General features: G+C 38.7%; 1 protein-coding gene across 4 annotated transcripts in view; it reads left to right on the forward strand.

Annotated features, from left to right (window-relative positions):
- The window catches only part of LOC134315173 (kinase non-catalytic C-lobe domain-containing protein 1), a 61,274-nt gene that overhangs the window by 25,931 nt on the left and 19,358 nt on the right, over window positions 1–15,985 (forward strand). For 2 of the 4 annotated variants that reach the window (XM_062996189.1, XM_062996192.1), the window contains exons 12-20: window positions 868–946; window positions 1,648–1,840; window positions 3,024–3,571; window positions 6,104–6,239; window positions 10,882–11,177; window positions 12,249–12,553; window positions 12,721–12,753; window positions 14,987–15,080; window positions 15,163–15,260. In XM_062996189.1, the coding sequence (XP_062852259.1) occupies window positions 868–946; window positions 1,648–1,840; window positions 3,024–3,571; window positions 6,104–6,239; window positions 10,882–11,177; window positions 12,249–12,553; window positions 12,721–12,753; window positions 14,987–15,080; window positions 15,163–15,260 (1,782 nt within the window). The remainder of the gene's footprint in view (window positions 1–867; window positions 947–1,647; window positions 1,841–3,023; window positions 3,572–6,103; window positions 6,240–10,881; window positions 11,178–12,248; window positions 12,554–12,720; window positions 12,754–14,986; window positions 15,081–15,162; window positions 15,261–15,985) is intronic. The other 2 variants (XM_062996190.1, XM_062996191.1) reach the window with 2 other exon arrangements.

Below are 15,985 nucleotides of genomic sequence, written 5' to 3' on the forward strand. Positions count from 1 at the left end.
AACATCTCTCTACACTACAAATGTGTATAAGCCATATAAGGTTTTCCAATAAAACATACAGATGGAGTATGGTTGTAATGATATACACCGATCAGCCATAACATTAAAACCACCTCCAGGACCACCACAGAGTAGGTATTATTTAGGTGGTGGATCATTCTCAGCACTGCAGTGACAATGACATGGTGGTGGTGTGTTAGTGTGTGTTGTGCTGGTATGAGTGGATCAGACACAGCAGCGCTGCTGGAGTTTTTAAATACCATGTTCACTCACTGTCCACTCTATTAGACAATCCTACCTGGTTGGTCCACCTTGTAGATGTAAAGTCAGACACGATCACTCATCTGTTGCTGCTGTTTGAGTTGATCATCTTCTAGACCTTCATCAGTAGTCACAGGACGCTGCCCACAGGGCGCTGTTGACTGGATATTTTTGGTTGGTGGACTCTTCTCAGTCCAGCAGTGACAGTGAGGTGTTTAAAAACTCCAGTAGCATTTCTGTGTCTTATCCACTCATACCAGCGCAACACACACTAACACACCACCACCATGTCAGTGTCACTGCAGTGCTGAGAATGACCCACCACCCAAATAATACCTGCTCTGTGGTGGTCCTGATCATTAAAGAACAGGGTGAAAGCAGGTTAAAAAAGCATGCAGAGAAACAGATGGACTACAGTCAGTAATTGTAAAACTACAAAGTGCTTCTGTATGGTAAGTGGAGCTGATAAAATGGACAGTGAGTGTAGAAACAAGGAGGTGGTTTTAATGTTATGGCTGATTGGTGTATGTATGGTATACATGGCATGTTCTTTATTTTTCAGTTCTTTAACCTGGTCTTTAAAGTTGAATTCTTGTGTAATTTTAGGCACCCGATGGGATCAACGAAGTAGAAAACATGTGTAATTTGGACATCAAAACCACTGTTACACCAGAAAGTAAAAGTGGTACGTTTCACATGCATCTTTCATAAGGAGTGGCAACATTTACAGATGTATAAAATCAGTTATATTAAATACATAAATTACATTCTTCCAAATTGTGGTAACAATTTAGGAAAGGTCTTTTTTGTTCCAGCATGACTGTATTTCTGAGCACAAGGTCCATAAAGACTTGATTTGGTCAAGTCTGCTCAGAGCCCTGACTAAAAACTAAAGTGTTTGAATCCTTGTTTTCTTGACTGTAATTATATTTTGTACTGCAGTAGGTACTGCTGTACTACAGCCTGATTTGTCCTTTGGCGTCCATTCCATCGAAAGAGCATTTGAGGTTAGACACTAATGTTAAACAAAAGGAGCTGGTTTACAATCAGTGTTTCAGTTCACCCTAAATGTGTTTAATAGGGGTAAGGTCATGGCTTAGGGCTGAAGGTTTTTCCACATCTGTCTTAAATCATATCTTTATGAATCTTCATGAACCTTGCTTTGTGCACAGGCACAGTCATACTGGAACAGGAAATGGTCTTACCCAAAAAGTTGACAGCAAGCAATTTATTGTGTATATAATGATGTACAGTACACACACCTGTGGTGTGGCTGAAACACCTGAGCCCAATAATAATGAGAAGTACTTTTGGCCATATAGTTTATAGTACTAAAACCTGTTTTACTTTGCACAAATATTTCTTTCTTTTATGTTGTGTTTTCAGGCTTTGTCCCTCTGGCCCAGGATGCCAGGTTGGCTCCTGTTGCTGGTCCTGTTCCACAAACCAAGCCTTTCTCTATGATGGCCAGGCTGCCTCTAGCCTTTACCTCCTCTGCCACTCATTTCAGCCCTATAGTAGTGACTCATGAGGGGGGCAGACAGGAGGAATCCCCCCTTACTGATCCTGGGATGGAAAGGTGGGTTCATTGAAAGGTGGGCTGCAAAACTTGAATGGCAAAATGTAATGCAGTTTTTGAGACCCACTGGGCAAAAGGAATGCACTCTATACAAGATGCCAAACCATTACAGGGCATCACACACTAAATTATTTAGTCACTTACTCAGTACTTTAGAGTGGACAGTTCATTTATTGGCATTTAATTGGAAGGTGGAAAAAACAGCATACCTGCACTGCCTGTTGTCAAAACTTTTTACTGTGTAATTGTTTCTGCTTGGGTTTAGAACATATTTATATCTTAATTGTAGGGCTGGGCGGTATGACCAAAAATTTGTATCACGGTATTTAAGATTCTGACGGTTTCATGGTGTATCATACTATGTTCTTTTTTTTTCCAATAAATAAAATTGTTATTGTTTATTTAATATTTGTAAAGGTATTGTACAATTACCTTTAGCTCTGCCTTTAACGAATAAAACGTTTGCAAACTTCACTGTACAACTTGACCACAGGTCTGTTGTATAAAAGTGGACGACTTTATATATCTTCGCTTCCAGTTTGCTTGTAACATTGGTGTAGCAACTGACCTGAAGTATTTTCGCCCTGTAAGACATACCTGGAATCCACTGTTTTAATTATTGCTCTGAAAGCTTCTTTTTCGACTGTCTATAGAACAATATTATATGATTTGCTGCCTACTGAAGCCTTCAGCTGTTGTATTGCTACAGTATGGCGGTATTTGAAAAATCCATACAGTATGAGGAATCAAAGACGGTATACCACCCAGTCCTATGTACCGCCATACCGCCCAGCCCTACTTAATTGTTTTCTTAAATTGAAAAAAATATTTGTATATGGACATTTTAACAGAACAAAAACCCTAAACAGAATGCCAAAATAACTAAATACTTTTTTGAAAAGCTTGCATGGCCTAACCAATATTCTGACATGAATCTCTCAAAAAATCTATAGATGATTTCAGCATTGTAAGTGCATCAGAGCAACTCTCAGTCTTAAGGAATTAAAAACATTTTGCCTAAAGAAATAAGCAAAGATTAAACCACAATGTGGCAAAAGGCTAATTAAAAGCTGCAATCACGAAGTAGAGAAAATCCCACACTGTCTACTTGTCATATATTAAAACACTTGTTGGATTTTATGCCTTACATGTTTCTTATCTTTATCTTTTATGTGTTAAACAGAGATGAGACTCTGACTCCTGAAACACCACTACAACAGGACTGGATGCTGGACGAGGGTGTACATGAGGAAGACCATTGCCCCTCACTATCTAGCAGTAGGACTTTCCTTTCCTCATCACTTCACTCCACACCCCAAACAGTCAAGAACAATGAAGATGCAAACATTCACACTCTCCCAACCTGCCCAAGCATATCATGCTCTACTGGTGTTTACAACAACTTCCTACTACAACAGGACCCTCAGAGTGGCTGTCTGACCCTGTTTCCTGTACAGATAGCCCAGCCAATCACAGACCTGGACCTTAGAACAGTATCAAAGACTGCAGAAAAGCAAGATTCTAATGTGCACCATGTTACTCATAACGGGAAATCTGAGCAGCATGACTTGAATGAAAAGAAAAAAGTCATGTTAAATAATAAAGCTCACCTGGATACAACTGACATTACAGGACAGAAGCACCTGCTTCTGCAGCAGGTCATTGGTCTGCTGAGAGAGGAGTTTGCCTTTGATGGGTATCTGGAAAATGGAGTGGAAGAGCTGGTCATGGGTAATTGTTGGATTAAGTTATGTGGTTACAATGATTGTTTTGTTTACAAAATGAAGTGAATGTTTTAGATAATATACATACACACACACACTATATGGACAAAAGTATTGTCTTAAGTTTAAAATAGGGAATTTAGCTCTGGTACCGGTAGGCTGGACTCTACACAAACAATGATTGGCTTGTTGTTCAGGGAGGGTGCCAGAGGGGATTCCTCATAACTGATCTAATTACGACCGCTGCTGGCTGATTGATGGCGCCTGCTTAGAGATGGGGGATAATGGGATCAGAGTGTGAATCTCTGTGAACAAAGCTGATCCACATATGAAGGTGAAAAGATGAAGTCGGCTACTGCACACGTGTCGAAGGGGGGGTGTGTTAGCCACAGCTCTCCTCAATCAGGAGTGGAGATCAACATTAGTAGAGAGGAAGCATAATGCAATCTGGTAATTGAATACGACTAGATCGGGAGGGAACTGGGGGAAAAATATGTATGTAAATATGTATGTATGTATGTATTTTCTTTTAATTAAGGTGTAAATGTTTATAAAAGAATGCGCCTAGCCATGCAGTCTGTCTTCACAAACATTTGTGAAAAAATGGGTCATTCTAAAGACCTCAGTAAACAAGTGTGGTACTCTAATAGGATGCCACCGTTTCAACAAGTCAAAATGTGCACCGGGAGCTTCATGAAGTGGGTTTTCATGGCTGAGCAGCTGCATGCAAGCCTAATATTACAAAGCACAAAGCCAAGCGTTAGATGGAGTGAGCAGTGAAAGCACACCACCACTGGACTCTATAGCATTAGAAATGTGTTTTGTTGAGGAAAATGTTACCTGCCTGACAGCACGGTGCCAAATGTACAGTCTGTTGCAGGAGGGATAATGCTATGGATTTGTTTTTAAGGGTTTGGTCTAGGCTCCTAAGTTCTACTTAGGGAAATCTTAATGCTTCAACATTCAAAAGACATTTTGGACATTTGTATGCTTCCGACTTTGTTGGGACTGTTTGGAGAAAGCAATTGTCTGTTCTGAATGGGCAAAAATTCTCACAGACAAGCCTTCCTAGAAGAGTGTAAGCTGTTATAGCTGAAAAGGGGCCCCCGACTCCATATTAATACCCCTGAATTTAGAATGGGATTTCATAAAAGCTTCTGTAGATGTCATGTGTAGGTGTAATGCCAACACTTTTGTCTATATAATGTGTGTATATATATATATATTGAAACTATGTGTTCTCTTGTGCACTGTGAAATCAGGGCATTCAGTTTTAGCATTACAGATTTTATTAGTGTTTTGTGGAGGAAATTGTTACCTGCCTGACGGCATTGTGCCAAATGTAAAGTTTGTTGGAGGAGGGTTAATGCTATGGGGTTGTTTTTGGGGGTTGGTCTAAGCCCCCAAGTTCTAGTTAAGGGAAATCTTAACACTTCGACATACCAAGATATGTTGGACAATTGTATGCCTCCAACTTTGTTGGGACTGTTCGGGGAAGGCAATTTTTTGTTCTGAATGGGCAAAAATTCTCACAAACACACTCCAAAATCTTGTAGAAAGCCTTCCTAGAAGAGTGTAAGCTGTTATAGCTGCAAAGGGGGCATCGACTCCATATTAAGACCACTGGATTTAGAATGAGAATTCATAAAAGCTTCTTTAGATGTAATGTGTAGGTGTAATGCCAAAACCTTTGTCTATATAGTGTGTATGTACTGTATATTAGAATTTTGTAATTTCTTGTGCACTGTGGAATAAGAGCATTTAGTTTTAGCATTACAGATGTTATTATTTTTGTGGAGGAAATTGTTACCTGCCTGACGGCTTGTGCCAAATGTAAAGTTTGTTGGAGCAGGGATAATGCTATGGGGTTGTTTTCAGGGGCTGGTCTAAACCCCTTAGTTCCAGTAAAGGAAAATCTTAATGCTTCAGCATACTAACTCATTTTGGACAATTGTATGCTTATACTTTGTGGTAACAGATGGGGAAGACCCTTTTCTGTTCTAAATGGGCAAAGATTCTCATAGACACACTCCAAAATCTTGCAGAAAGCCTTCCTAAAGAGTGAAAGCTGTAAGGGGGACATCGACTCCATATTAGAATTAGAATGAAATTTCATAAAAGCTTCTGTAGATGTAACGTGTATGTGTAATGTCAACATTGTAGGTGTAATGCCAACACTTTTGTCTATATACTGTAGTGTGTATGTATATTAGAATTATGTCATTTCTTGTGCACTGTAAATAAGAGCATTTAGTTTCAGCATTACAGATTTGTATTACCTTCTAGGAAAATGATTAGGCATGCTTTGCTGACTGAGCTTCTAATGAAGCAAATTGCAGATCTAATTAGATAAAATATTAATTATACTCTAACTACACAATTATAATGAAATAGGCCATTGTGCTATACTCACATCCCTTCTCATTTTGCTTTAGGGATACTCTATTGATCTTGTGAAAGACAAAGTCAAGTGTTTCTCTTGTGACCTTGGGTTTTGCCTGCTGTATAGTTTTGTAATTTTCACCCTCTTTATTTTTAGGAGAGTACATTCTTTCTTTAACCAACCTGCAGTTTGAGACATTCTGCAGAGCAATTGCGGAGAAGTTCAGTGATCTTCACTGGGATACAGACCTGCTGGGATTGCTGCACTGCCTGGTTAAGCGTCAGTCTTCACTGTGAGTATAAGACAATGTGTTCTATGATTCAATCATTTAAACTTGACTGAGTGGGTAGCACTGTCGCCTCACAGCACGAAGGTCCTGTGTTTGATCCCCATGTGGGTGGTCCAGGTCCTTTCTGTGTGAAGTTTGCATGTTCTCCTCATATCTGCGTGGCTTTCCTCCGGGTGCTCCACAGTCCAAAGACATGGAAGTGAGGTGAATTGGAGACACTAAATTGTCCAGTTAACCTGACTGCATGTGTTTGGACTGTGGGAGGAAACCGGAACTTTCAGAGGAAACCCACACAAACATGCAAACTCCACACAGAAAGGACCCGGACCACTTCACCTTGGAATCAAACCAAGGACCTTCTTGCTGTAAGGCCTTCTTGCTAGCCACTGTGTTGATCAAAGAGTTCAATGCACTGTGTTGTGACACATTCACCTCATTGCAGTCTGAGCCACAGTAACCCTTCTGTTGGTCTGTACCAGATGCCATAGCCATTATGTCCTCTCGCATCAATCTGTCTTGGCCGCCTAACAACCTGTCAGTGGTTTGTGGCCTGTTTCTCTTCAAATCCCCTGCCAGTGTGTACCAACCACTGCTGCCTGTAAGCACCGCTTGCTGTTTTAGAAAGATTTGGCTGGCTATAATAACAACTTGGCACTTTTGCAAATCACTCAGCTTTGTATGCTGCTCAGAATTGCTGCATTTAACTCATGCACAACAAGTAACTACCATCAGCCCAACATTTATTGTATCACTGAGTGTGAAATGCACTGTTTTTAAATACGTATTGCCATGCTTTTGAGTGGAGGTCCTAATGTTTTCGCTCATCAGTTCATATTGGAGTGAAAATGATTAGTACCCAGATTGAATGTGCTCTGCTTAAACATTAAGGAGGACTCATTATTCATTTTTGCCTCTTTTTATTTGCATCACAATACACATTTACAATGCCCCCTCCCTTCCTCCACCAATTATTATCATTTATATAAAATGTGTGTTTTAAAAGTGTTTGAAAAGCCCTTCATCAGGCTAATTAAATAATAACAAAATACCCTGGGCCTGGGGCTCTCAAGAACACACTTGGTGGAATGGGTGTGAGTTTTCTTTAGAAAGACAGATGTGAACACAGAGGGATCCAGATGTGTACACAAGGGAAAGTGAAAAGCATGTGCAGAGTGCCACTCCTCCAACAGCTTTGTTTGGAAATTCATCCTTGAGGTGTCACATGAGGAAGCAGAGATGCGAGGAGGCTGTGCAGTGTGGAGCAGTGTTTAGACAGATATAATGGGCTCATTCTGTTGGAGAGATCACACAGCTCTCGGCCCTTCTCTGTGCAGGGTGTGGTGAAATGATAGGATGATGGAAAGTTCTCTCAGTTTTCTGCTGAATTTACAGACTGACATCATTGTTTGGCAGGGATTTGAAACAAATGCCAGCGACATTTCTTGCTCTTTGACTGGTATGTGGTGCTGTTTTGGCTTGTGATAAGCTGTGTTTATTGGATTATTGTTTTATAAAAAATAAAGCTAAACAATTAGTCTATTGATTTTCAATGTGATTAAATTGAAAAATATGTTTGACTTAAATGTAAAATTTACAGTTTATAAGCATTATTAGACTTTTAGTGCCATATACTTTTTACATACAAGTTTAAATGACGTGATGGACCTTAAGTTTGATATTTAGTAGTTTGCCAGTTTAGAGACAGTGTAACCTGTATGAATATTAATCATGTTTTTTTAAGAATCACTTAACCTTCGTGACTAGAATATTCTTTGTTCTTCTTTTTATATCTGAGTGCACTTTTCTTTGCTGTCAGCACTCGGACAGTACATGCTCCTTTTAATGTGTCTTACCAGTGGCTTTATTATTTATAATTTGTGCTTGTGTCTAATGCACATTTATCAAATTTGATTTACTGTGAGGGAAAATAGCTTACAAACCCCACCTTTCATCACAGAACATGTTCCTAGTCTCTCTGTTTAAAGGCATCTGATTTCACTTACAATTTAATTCGTTTAGAGCAGCAGAATTATCAACTGTGCCACACTTTGACCCTGTACTAGAGTTGGGCACCATTAATATATCTGTTAAGTAGCTTAAGATCTATCAACGTACCTATTTAAAAAAAAATTTAATTACCAGTACTCCAATGCATAATAGTAGTATAAAGCAGGTGAACTATACAGGTGCATGTTTATTTATCTTGTGCAACTGACCACAAATAAAGACCTTAAATACACTGATCAGCCATAACATTCAAACCACCTCCTTGTTTCTACACTCACTGTCCATTTTATCAGCTCCACTTACATATAGAAGCACTTTGTAGTTCTACAATTACTGACTGTAGTCCATCTATTTCTCTACATACTTCTTTAGCCTGCTTTTACCCGGTTCTTCAATGGTCAGGACCCCCACAGGACCACCACAGAGTAGGTATTATTTAGGTGGTGGATCATTCTCTGCACTGCAGTAACACTGACATGGTGGTGGTGTGTTAGTGTGTGTTGTTATGGTATGAGTGGATCAGACACAGCAATGCTGCTGGAGTTTTTAAATACTGTGTCCACTCACTGTCCACTCTATTAGACAATCTTACCTAGTTGGTCCACCTTGTAGACGTAAAGTCAGAGACAATTGCTCATCTATTGCTGCTGTTTGAGTTGGTCATCTTCTAGACCTTCATCAGTGGTCACAGGTTGCTGCCTACTGGGCGCTGTTGACTGGATATTTTTGGTTGGTGGACTATCTACTCGTACCAGCACAACACACACTAACACACCACCACCATGTCATTGTCCTGAGAATGACCCACCACCCAAATAATACCTACTCTGTAGTGGTCCTGGGAGAGTTCTGGCCATTGAAGAATAGCATGAAAGGGGGCTAACAAAGCATGCAGAGAAACAGATGGACTACAGTCAGTAATTTTAAAACTACAAAGTGCTTTTATATGGTAAGTGAAGCCGATAAAATGGACAATGTGAACAAGGAGGTGATTTTAATGTTATGGCTGATTGGTGTATGTCCCTATTGAATAACAAGTTTGTAGTTTACCCTCAATTAAGTCTAAGTGCATAAGCATTAAGCATGTAATTGTTTCATTTAAGCTCGGCATGAGAATGTAGTTTTCTTAATACAATAACTATGCTGTACTGTGTTATGTTTACAAATACTCTACTGTAACATAGTACTGTAGTTTATACTCCCAATGGCCTCCTAGTGGTGATGACTCGTGATACTGGAAGTCAGTTACAGGATGTATTTGAAGTTACTGTGAAATGCTACTTCTATAACAGCTTAAAGCACTGTTCACTTTACTGTAAAATATGTGAAGACTGCATGGATTTTAATACACTGTATGGCTGAATGGGCAAGCCGTAGCCTAGTGGTTAGGGTATTGTACTAGTAATCAAAAGGTTGCTGGTTCAAGCCTCACCACTACCAGGTTGCTGCTGTTGGGCCCTTGAGCAAGGCCCTTAACCCTCAATTGCTCAGATTGTATACTGTAACTGTACTGTAAGTCGCTTTGGATAAAGGCGTCTGCTAAATGCTTAAAATGTAAATGTAAAATGAATGATGTGGCAACCCATCCTAATTATTGAGCTCAGGTGTTTCAGCTATATGAATAAAGTATGTTACGACAAATTTGTGGCAACAGTTTGGGGAAGGCATTTTCCTGTTTTATCATGACTGGGCCCATGTGCACAATCTGTGGACAATAAATACATGGTTTGGCAAGTTTAGTGTGGAGGAACTGCACAGAGCAGCCTTAGCCTAACCCCACGAAACATCTTTGGGATAAATTGCAAAAATACATTTTTTATGCCGTGGTTGCCGGTGTTAAATAACAATGGTACCTGAGCTCATGTGGTGATATTTATTACACAAGCTTGATGGTTATTCATGCAGTAACTAAGATTTCTTTGGATTACCTGAAACTGTTTACAATATTAGGTATGGTAAATGGTGAAGTACCAAAGTGATTTACATTTAGTTTACATTTTTGGCATTTGGCAGACGCTTTTATCCACAGCGACTTACAGTCTAAGCAACTGAGGGTTAAGGGCCTTGCTCAAGGGCCCAACAATAGCAACCTGGTAGTGGTGGGGTTTGAACCAGTGACCTTCTGCTTACTAGTTTAGTACCTTAACCACTAGGCTACAGTTGCCTACAATTGTGCATTTAAAAATGTTACATTTGAACTGGCAATCGTTTTACAAAATTTGGCACTAAGTGGCGAGCCACAATACATCTTTGCTTGATCCTCTTTGTATACCCACTCATGATCCCCTCACCTGTTGCAGTTCACCTGCTTATGGTGAAATGTTTTAATATTGTGTAACTTGAATATTCTATAAACTGTTCACTCTTATTATGCCCTGTCCCAGCCTTCTTTTAAGTGTTACAAGTATAAAATTCAAACATTGTTTATATTTACAGAATCCAATCAGGTTGGTCAGCCAAAACATTAAAGGCCATTTCTGTGACCTTTAATGTTACAAAGACCACAGATTCTCATTTTATTGCAAGTCACACAGTGTCCCAACTTTTCTAGAAATTGTGTTTGTAGGTTGTGTTGTGTGTGTATAGATGACCAGAACATTATAAATACATTCTGTCTTTCTTTCCTCTCTAATCTTAGAGCATCTACAAAAGAGTCTTTGTCAGGAAAGAAGGAGGAAAGGGCACTGACTCTACTCCCGGATAATAGGAGGGTTGAGGTAGACGCAAGTGTTAACACAGAACGAGGTCAGCTTGACCACAACGCCAACGAGTGCCAGACACTGACAGACGGGCAAGAACATAAAGATAATAAAATACCAAACCAAGGAGAAACTGAAGGCACACTAGCACACAAGATGACTGAAGAATATTATACCATGAACACCTGCAAAGAGACTCAGGCCGTTACAATGAAAAAACATCATAACAGTACAAGTAAGTCTGATAATGTCAATAGAGAATTACATAGGATTATGTCTTGTTGCTATTATTTTCATTTTTTTTATTTCATTTCCATTAACTGCTTTACACTGGAAAGGGTTGCTGTGGATCCAGTTCCAGCAGGACACATGGCAAACTATCCAGGTGGCGGACTCCAAAGCCTGTGTCTCCAGTTAACATTTGGATTGCCAGATCTATATTGTAAAACAAACCTTTTGTTTTTTTGGTTGTGACACATGTGGTTTTGTTGTAAAAGAAATTTAATAAAGGTAGGAGGACTGTACTGATCTAATGTATGGCAACTGGTCGACAAGCAACATGTAGAAAAATCGGCCACTGCTAAATTTTCAAACTTCAATAAACTGAATATAACTTATGATGACCGCTACCTTTTTGTAACTTTTTTAACATCATTTCTAATTTGCATATTTTTAAGGAAGAGAATTGTATGTTCACATGCAAACTACATGTATAGGCTGATGCACCATCACGAAAGGCTTTTCTATCATGTGTTGTCGTTTTGTCTGAAGCTAGGCTTTGTCCTTTCAAAGTTCCGAAATTTTGCACTATTTAGAATGTAAATGTGTGTATGTTGCCCTAAGATCTAACGGAACCCTGACCAGGATTAAGCAGGATTAGTGTAGGTAAATGAATAAATGCACATTTGTAGCCTGATGGTACAACAGTCATCTATGGTCATCTGGTCCAATTTAGTCAAATTGCTAATTCCTTTCTTCATCAATTAGCATGATGCTAGCCCACCGTTAACGTCTATGACCAGATCATGTGTGACCTCATGAATGACCCTCCTCCAAGCATGTTGATTCATGCCTAATGCCATGATCTGCAGTTTAAAAAAAGACAGTTTAACTGCATGTTTCTTATATAAAAACACCTGTTGACACACACCCCGAGAGATCTGTAGATGTGTTATCAGAGGGCTTAGTGGGTGGGAATGGATCATTAGTAAATGAGGCCAAAATTTAAAAAAAAAATCTGAACTTCCACGGTCTATCACCTTACATATTGCATCCTCATCTTTGTCTTTTTCTCACTCTGTTCCAGTGAAGAATTTGGACATGGAGAGCAGTGCGTCTCCAGCAGGTGGAGCTGATGAGTCTGTGTGTGAAAGTGAGGCTGTGTGCCCGTCTTCAGACCTGGAGCAGAGTGCAGAGAGCCTCCTAACCCCAGACTGCTCGGATGCAGACATGGATGACTCTGAGTCCTGCACGGGCCCCCAGGGGCCTTCATTCCGTCCTGCATGGCCCCTGGCTCTGTATGGGGAAGACTTTTTCAACCAAGAAGTGGTGGAATATGCTTATAAACTGGGGGGCCACTCTGACTCACCAAGTTTTGAAGATAAATTACAGGTAGGAGATTAGTATAGACCTGCTCAGGTTTAGTTTTATATGTTTGTGTGTGTTATAAATTTCCCCAAAAAATGTCTGATTGCAATTGTGCTTGCTTGCAGTGTATTTTATTGTAAATGTGGCCTAATGTTTTTCAATTTTTGCTTAATGCTAACTGTATACAAAAGGAGCCACCTTTCTTAGATGAAGAATTGTACCAGGTATGTTTTATTTAATGAAAAAATTTTTGCTCCAGTAAGTTCCTTTTTTACTTTAATTATTTGTAAGTAGGTACATTTAAAATTAAAGGTTTACATACTTCTGTAAGGGAGTGACAGTGCATTCAGAAAATATTCAGACCCCTTGACCTTTTACACACTGTATTGTGTTGTGGATTTAAATGGGGGGTTAAATGGATATAATTGTGATCTTTACCCATTAATTTACACTTAAACTAATAATGAATAATGAAGTAGAAACATTTTTTGTTTGTTTCTTTTTTTCCAAAAATTAATTACAAATCAAAGTTTTCAAAAAAGAAGTTTAAAGGCCAAGCTTTCACCATTTGAAAGCCAGTGATGGCACTGTGGTCCTGAAAACACTCAAAGTCTTAGATATTATTGTATATCCTCGCACTGATCTATGCCTTGTTACACTTTGATTGTGAAGGTACAGAAATAGTTTCTTGGACTTCATGGCTTGTTTTTTTTCCCTGACAAAGCATTATAAAATAGACCCAGGTGTGTGGTTTTCCAAACTGTCCAATTAAATCATTTGGAATTAGGTGAACTTGAGTTCTATACACATCTCAAGGGTAATTAAAGCAAACAGAATCCACTTAACAGTCCACTTGATTTTTAATTGTTTTAGTAAAATAAATCATGTACAAACATGTTTTTACTTCACCATTATGGGGTGGCACAGTAGCTAAGTGGGTAGCACTGTCGCCTCACAGCAAGAAGGTCCTGGGTTCGATCCCCAGGTGGGGCAGTTCGGGTCCTTTCTGTGTGGAGTTTGCATGTTCTCCCCGTGTCCACATGGGTTTCCTCCTGGTGCTCCGGTTTCTTTCCACAGTCCAAAGACATGCAAGTGAGGTGAATTGGAGACACTAAATTGTCCATGACTGTGTTCAATACAATCTTGTGAACTGATGAACCTTGTTTAATGAGTAACTACCGTTCCTGTCATGAATGTAAGCAAAGTGTAAAACATGACGTTAAAATCCTAATAAACAAACAAACAAACTTCCCCAATATGGGTAATTAAGTGTAGATCGATGGGGGGGAAAATGCAAATGCAGCCATTCAAAATCAGTGTGTAAAATTTAGAATACTTTCTGAATCCAATGTATATATCATGTTTTTTATTCTTTGAGCAACCTTTCTTTTTCTGTATTTGTGTAAAAATAATAATAAAAAAACTGAATTGAATTTTTGTTTATGAAAAGGGTTTCGTAGTTATGTTGGGTCGACAATTAAATAGTGTAGAAAGTTCTAAAATGTAATTTAACTTTCTGACATGGCCACCTTACTCCTGGTGAGTAATTATGATTATCTCTAGTTGGTGACTTTTCAGGGTTTATACAAACAAGCTTTGCATCATTGGCTTAGAGGTTGCTGCACAAGAAATGACCCCCAGCTCTAAAATCAGTACCCTAAGGCTCGACTAGGAGTGAGGTGTTCTTTTGCATGGCAGCCTTTAAGCCTATAGCAATGTAAAGATTGCTTGGCTGTAAATTTAATATTAAGTATTAATATTAAGTAAATATTTAACTTAACTTAACAATCTAAGTTGCTGTATGTATATTTTTAACCCAGCATGTTTTTCTAAATCCACCATAAATCTGTTAAATATTTAAATCTGTGTACGTTTTTTAGACAGACACAATTATTTAGTCACAGAAAAACCTTAGAATCTTAGGACTGCCATAATGTGCACGCCCCTTAGTAGTGTATGTAAACTTATACATTAATACATTAATACATACAAATACATTAATATACATGAATTGTGGTGAAAAGATTAAATGTATCATCACATTTTCTGGGCTAGTTAAGTCTTTTGTGCTTTGATTAATAATAGAGGTTTCGATAAATAAATAGAGGTTTGGTTGACCGGTCTAACAGTAAGAACTCTCCAGGAGGACACAAGCTACAACTGAGCTCCACACAAACCTTTTACTTCAAAGCATCACCCATCGATGTTGTTACCATAGCAATTAATGCAGCCACACAGGAAACTTACCATTCATGAACCCTGAATCGGTACAAACCTCAGTAATATGCATGTTCCAGAAAGCATAGCGTACTCCTGGTCTTGTCTTTGAGTACCATCTTGAATCTTTAATAGAGCTTATTAAACTGTACTGCTTCCATTCTGATCTCTCTGTTCTCTGATGTGATCCAGTCAGCCCTGTGGATTAAGCCTTTGTCTTTGATGTGTTGCTTCCTGCAGGAACTCCAACAGCAGCTAATGCTTGAAAGCAGAAATTTAAAGAAAACCAGAAATTTTTACCACAAGCTTATTCACCAAGAAAGGAAAAATAAAGGTGCCAAAATGTTGGTGAAAAGTTGCAACATTGCTGGTGTTTAGGCTTCTTTTGTTATTTAGCTTGTCTGCTTTTGTTGTAGGTTCAGATGCAAAGGCGATGCTGCCCAAACTCAAAGCCCAGTTGGATGAGCTAAGGACCAAAGTTGAGTTCCTTGACTCTGTAAGGCAATATCTACAGGTGGGTCCTTGTGAAAATGATGAACCTTGTGTAACAGGTAACTACCGTTTCTGTCGTGGATGTAAATGAAGGGTGTAAAACATGACGTTAAAATCCTAATAAAACAAACAGACAAACATAATTGCACAGCTGAACCCAGAAACATGCAGTCTAGGCAGAATATACATTTAAAAAATAGAAAAAAGGGTCCTTAATTGCATCTGTCTGATCAAGTTGACACTTGTACATAGTGTTCAAAAAATAGCAGTGATTTTAAAAAAGTGAATAAAGCACAAAATCGTTATAATAACTTTTATTTCCATAAATGCAAATGCACTGAAAATACTACACTGTCAATTCTAGTTCAAAACATTAACAAAATTTAGCCAGTTTGTGTTAATCTTTACAGAAAGTTAAGAAAAAATGAATATTAGGCTGTTCAAAAAAATAGCAGTGCCAGCATTTTTCTTTAAAATCTTTTAAAAATGTATGTATAAACTGAAAAAATGTTTGAGGTTTCACTTTACTTTAAATTACTGAACTAATATTTAGTGCCATATCAATTGTTTTCGAGATCTGTGTTGCATGGAGTCAACCAACTTCTGGCACCTCTGAACAGATATTCCAGTCCAGGATGATTAAACTACATTCCACAGTTCTTTAGATGTTCCTTGATCTTTCTGGAGGTGATCACTGGCTGAACCTTTGCCATTTTGGCTTTTCTTCGATCCTTTTGAACAGTAGTT

The sequence above is a fragment of the Trichomycterus rosablanca genome, chromosome 5 (assembly GCF_030014385.1).
Source record: "Trichomycterus rosablanca isolate fTriRos1 chromosome 5, fTriRos1.hap1, whole genome shotgun sequence".
Lineage (NCBI taxonomy): Eukaryota > Metazoa > Chordata > Actinopteri > Siluriformes > Trichomycteridae > Trichomycterus > Trichomycterus rosablanca.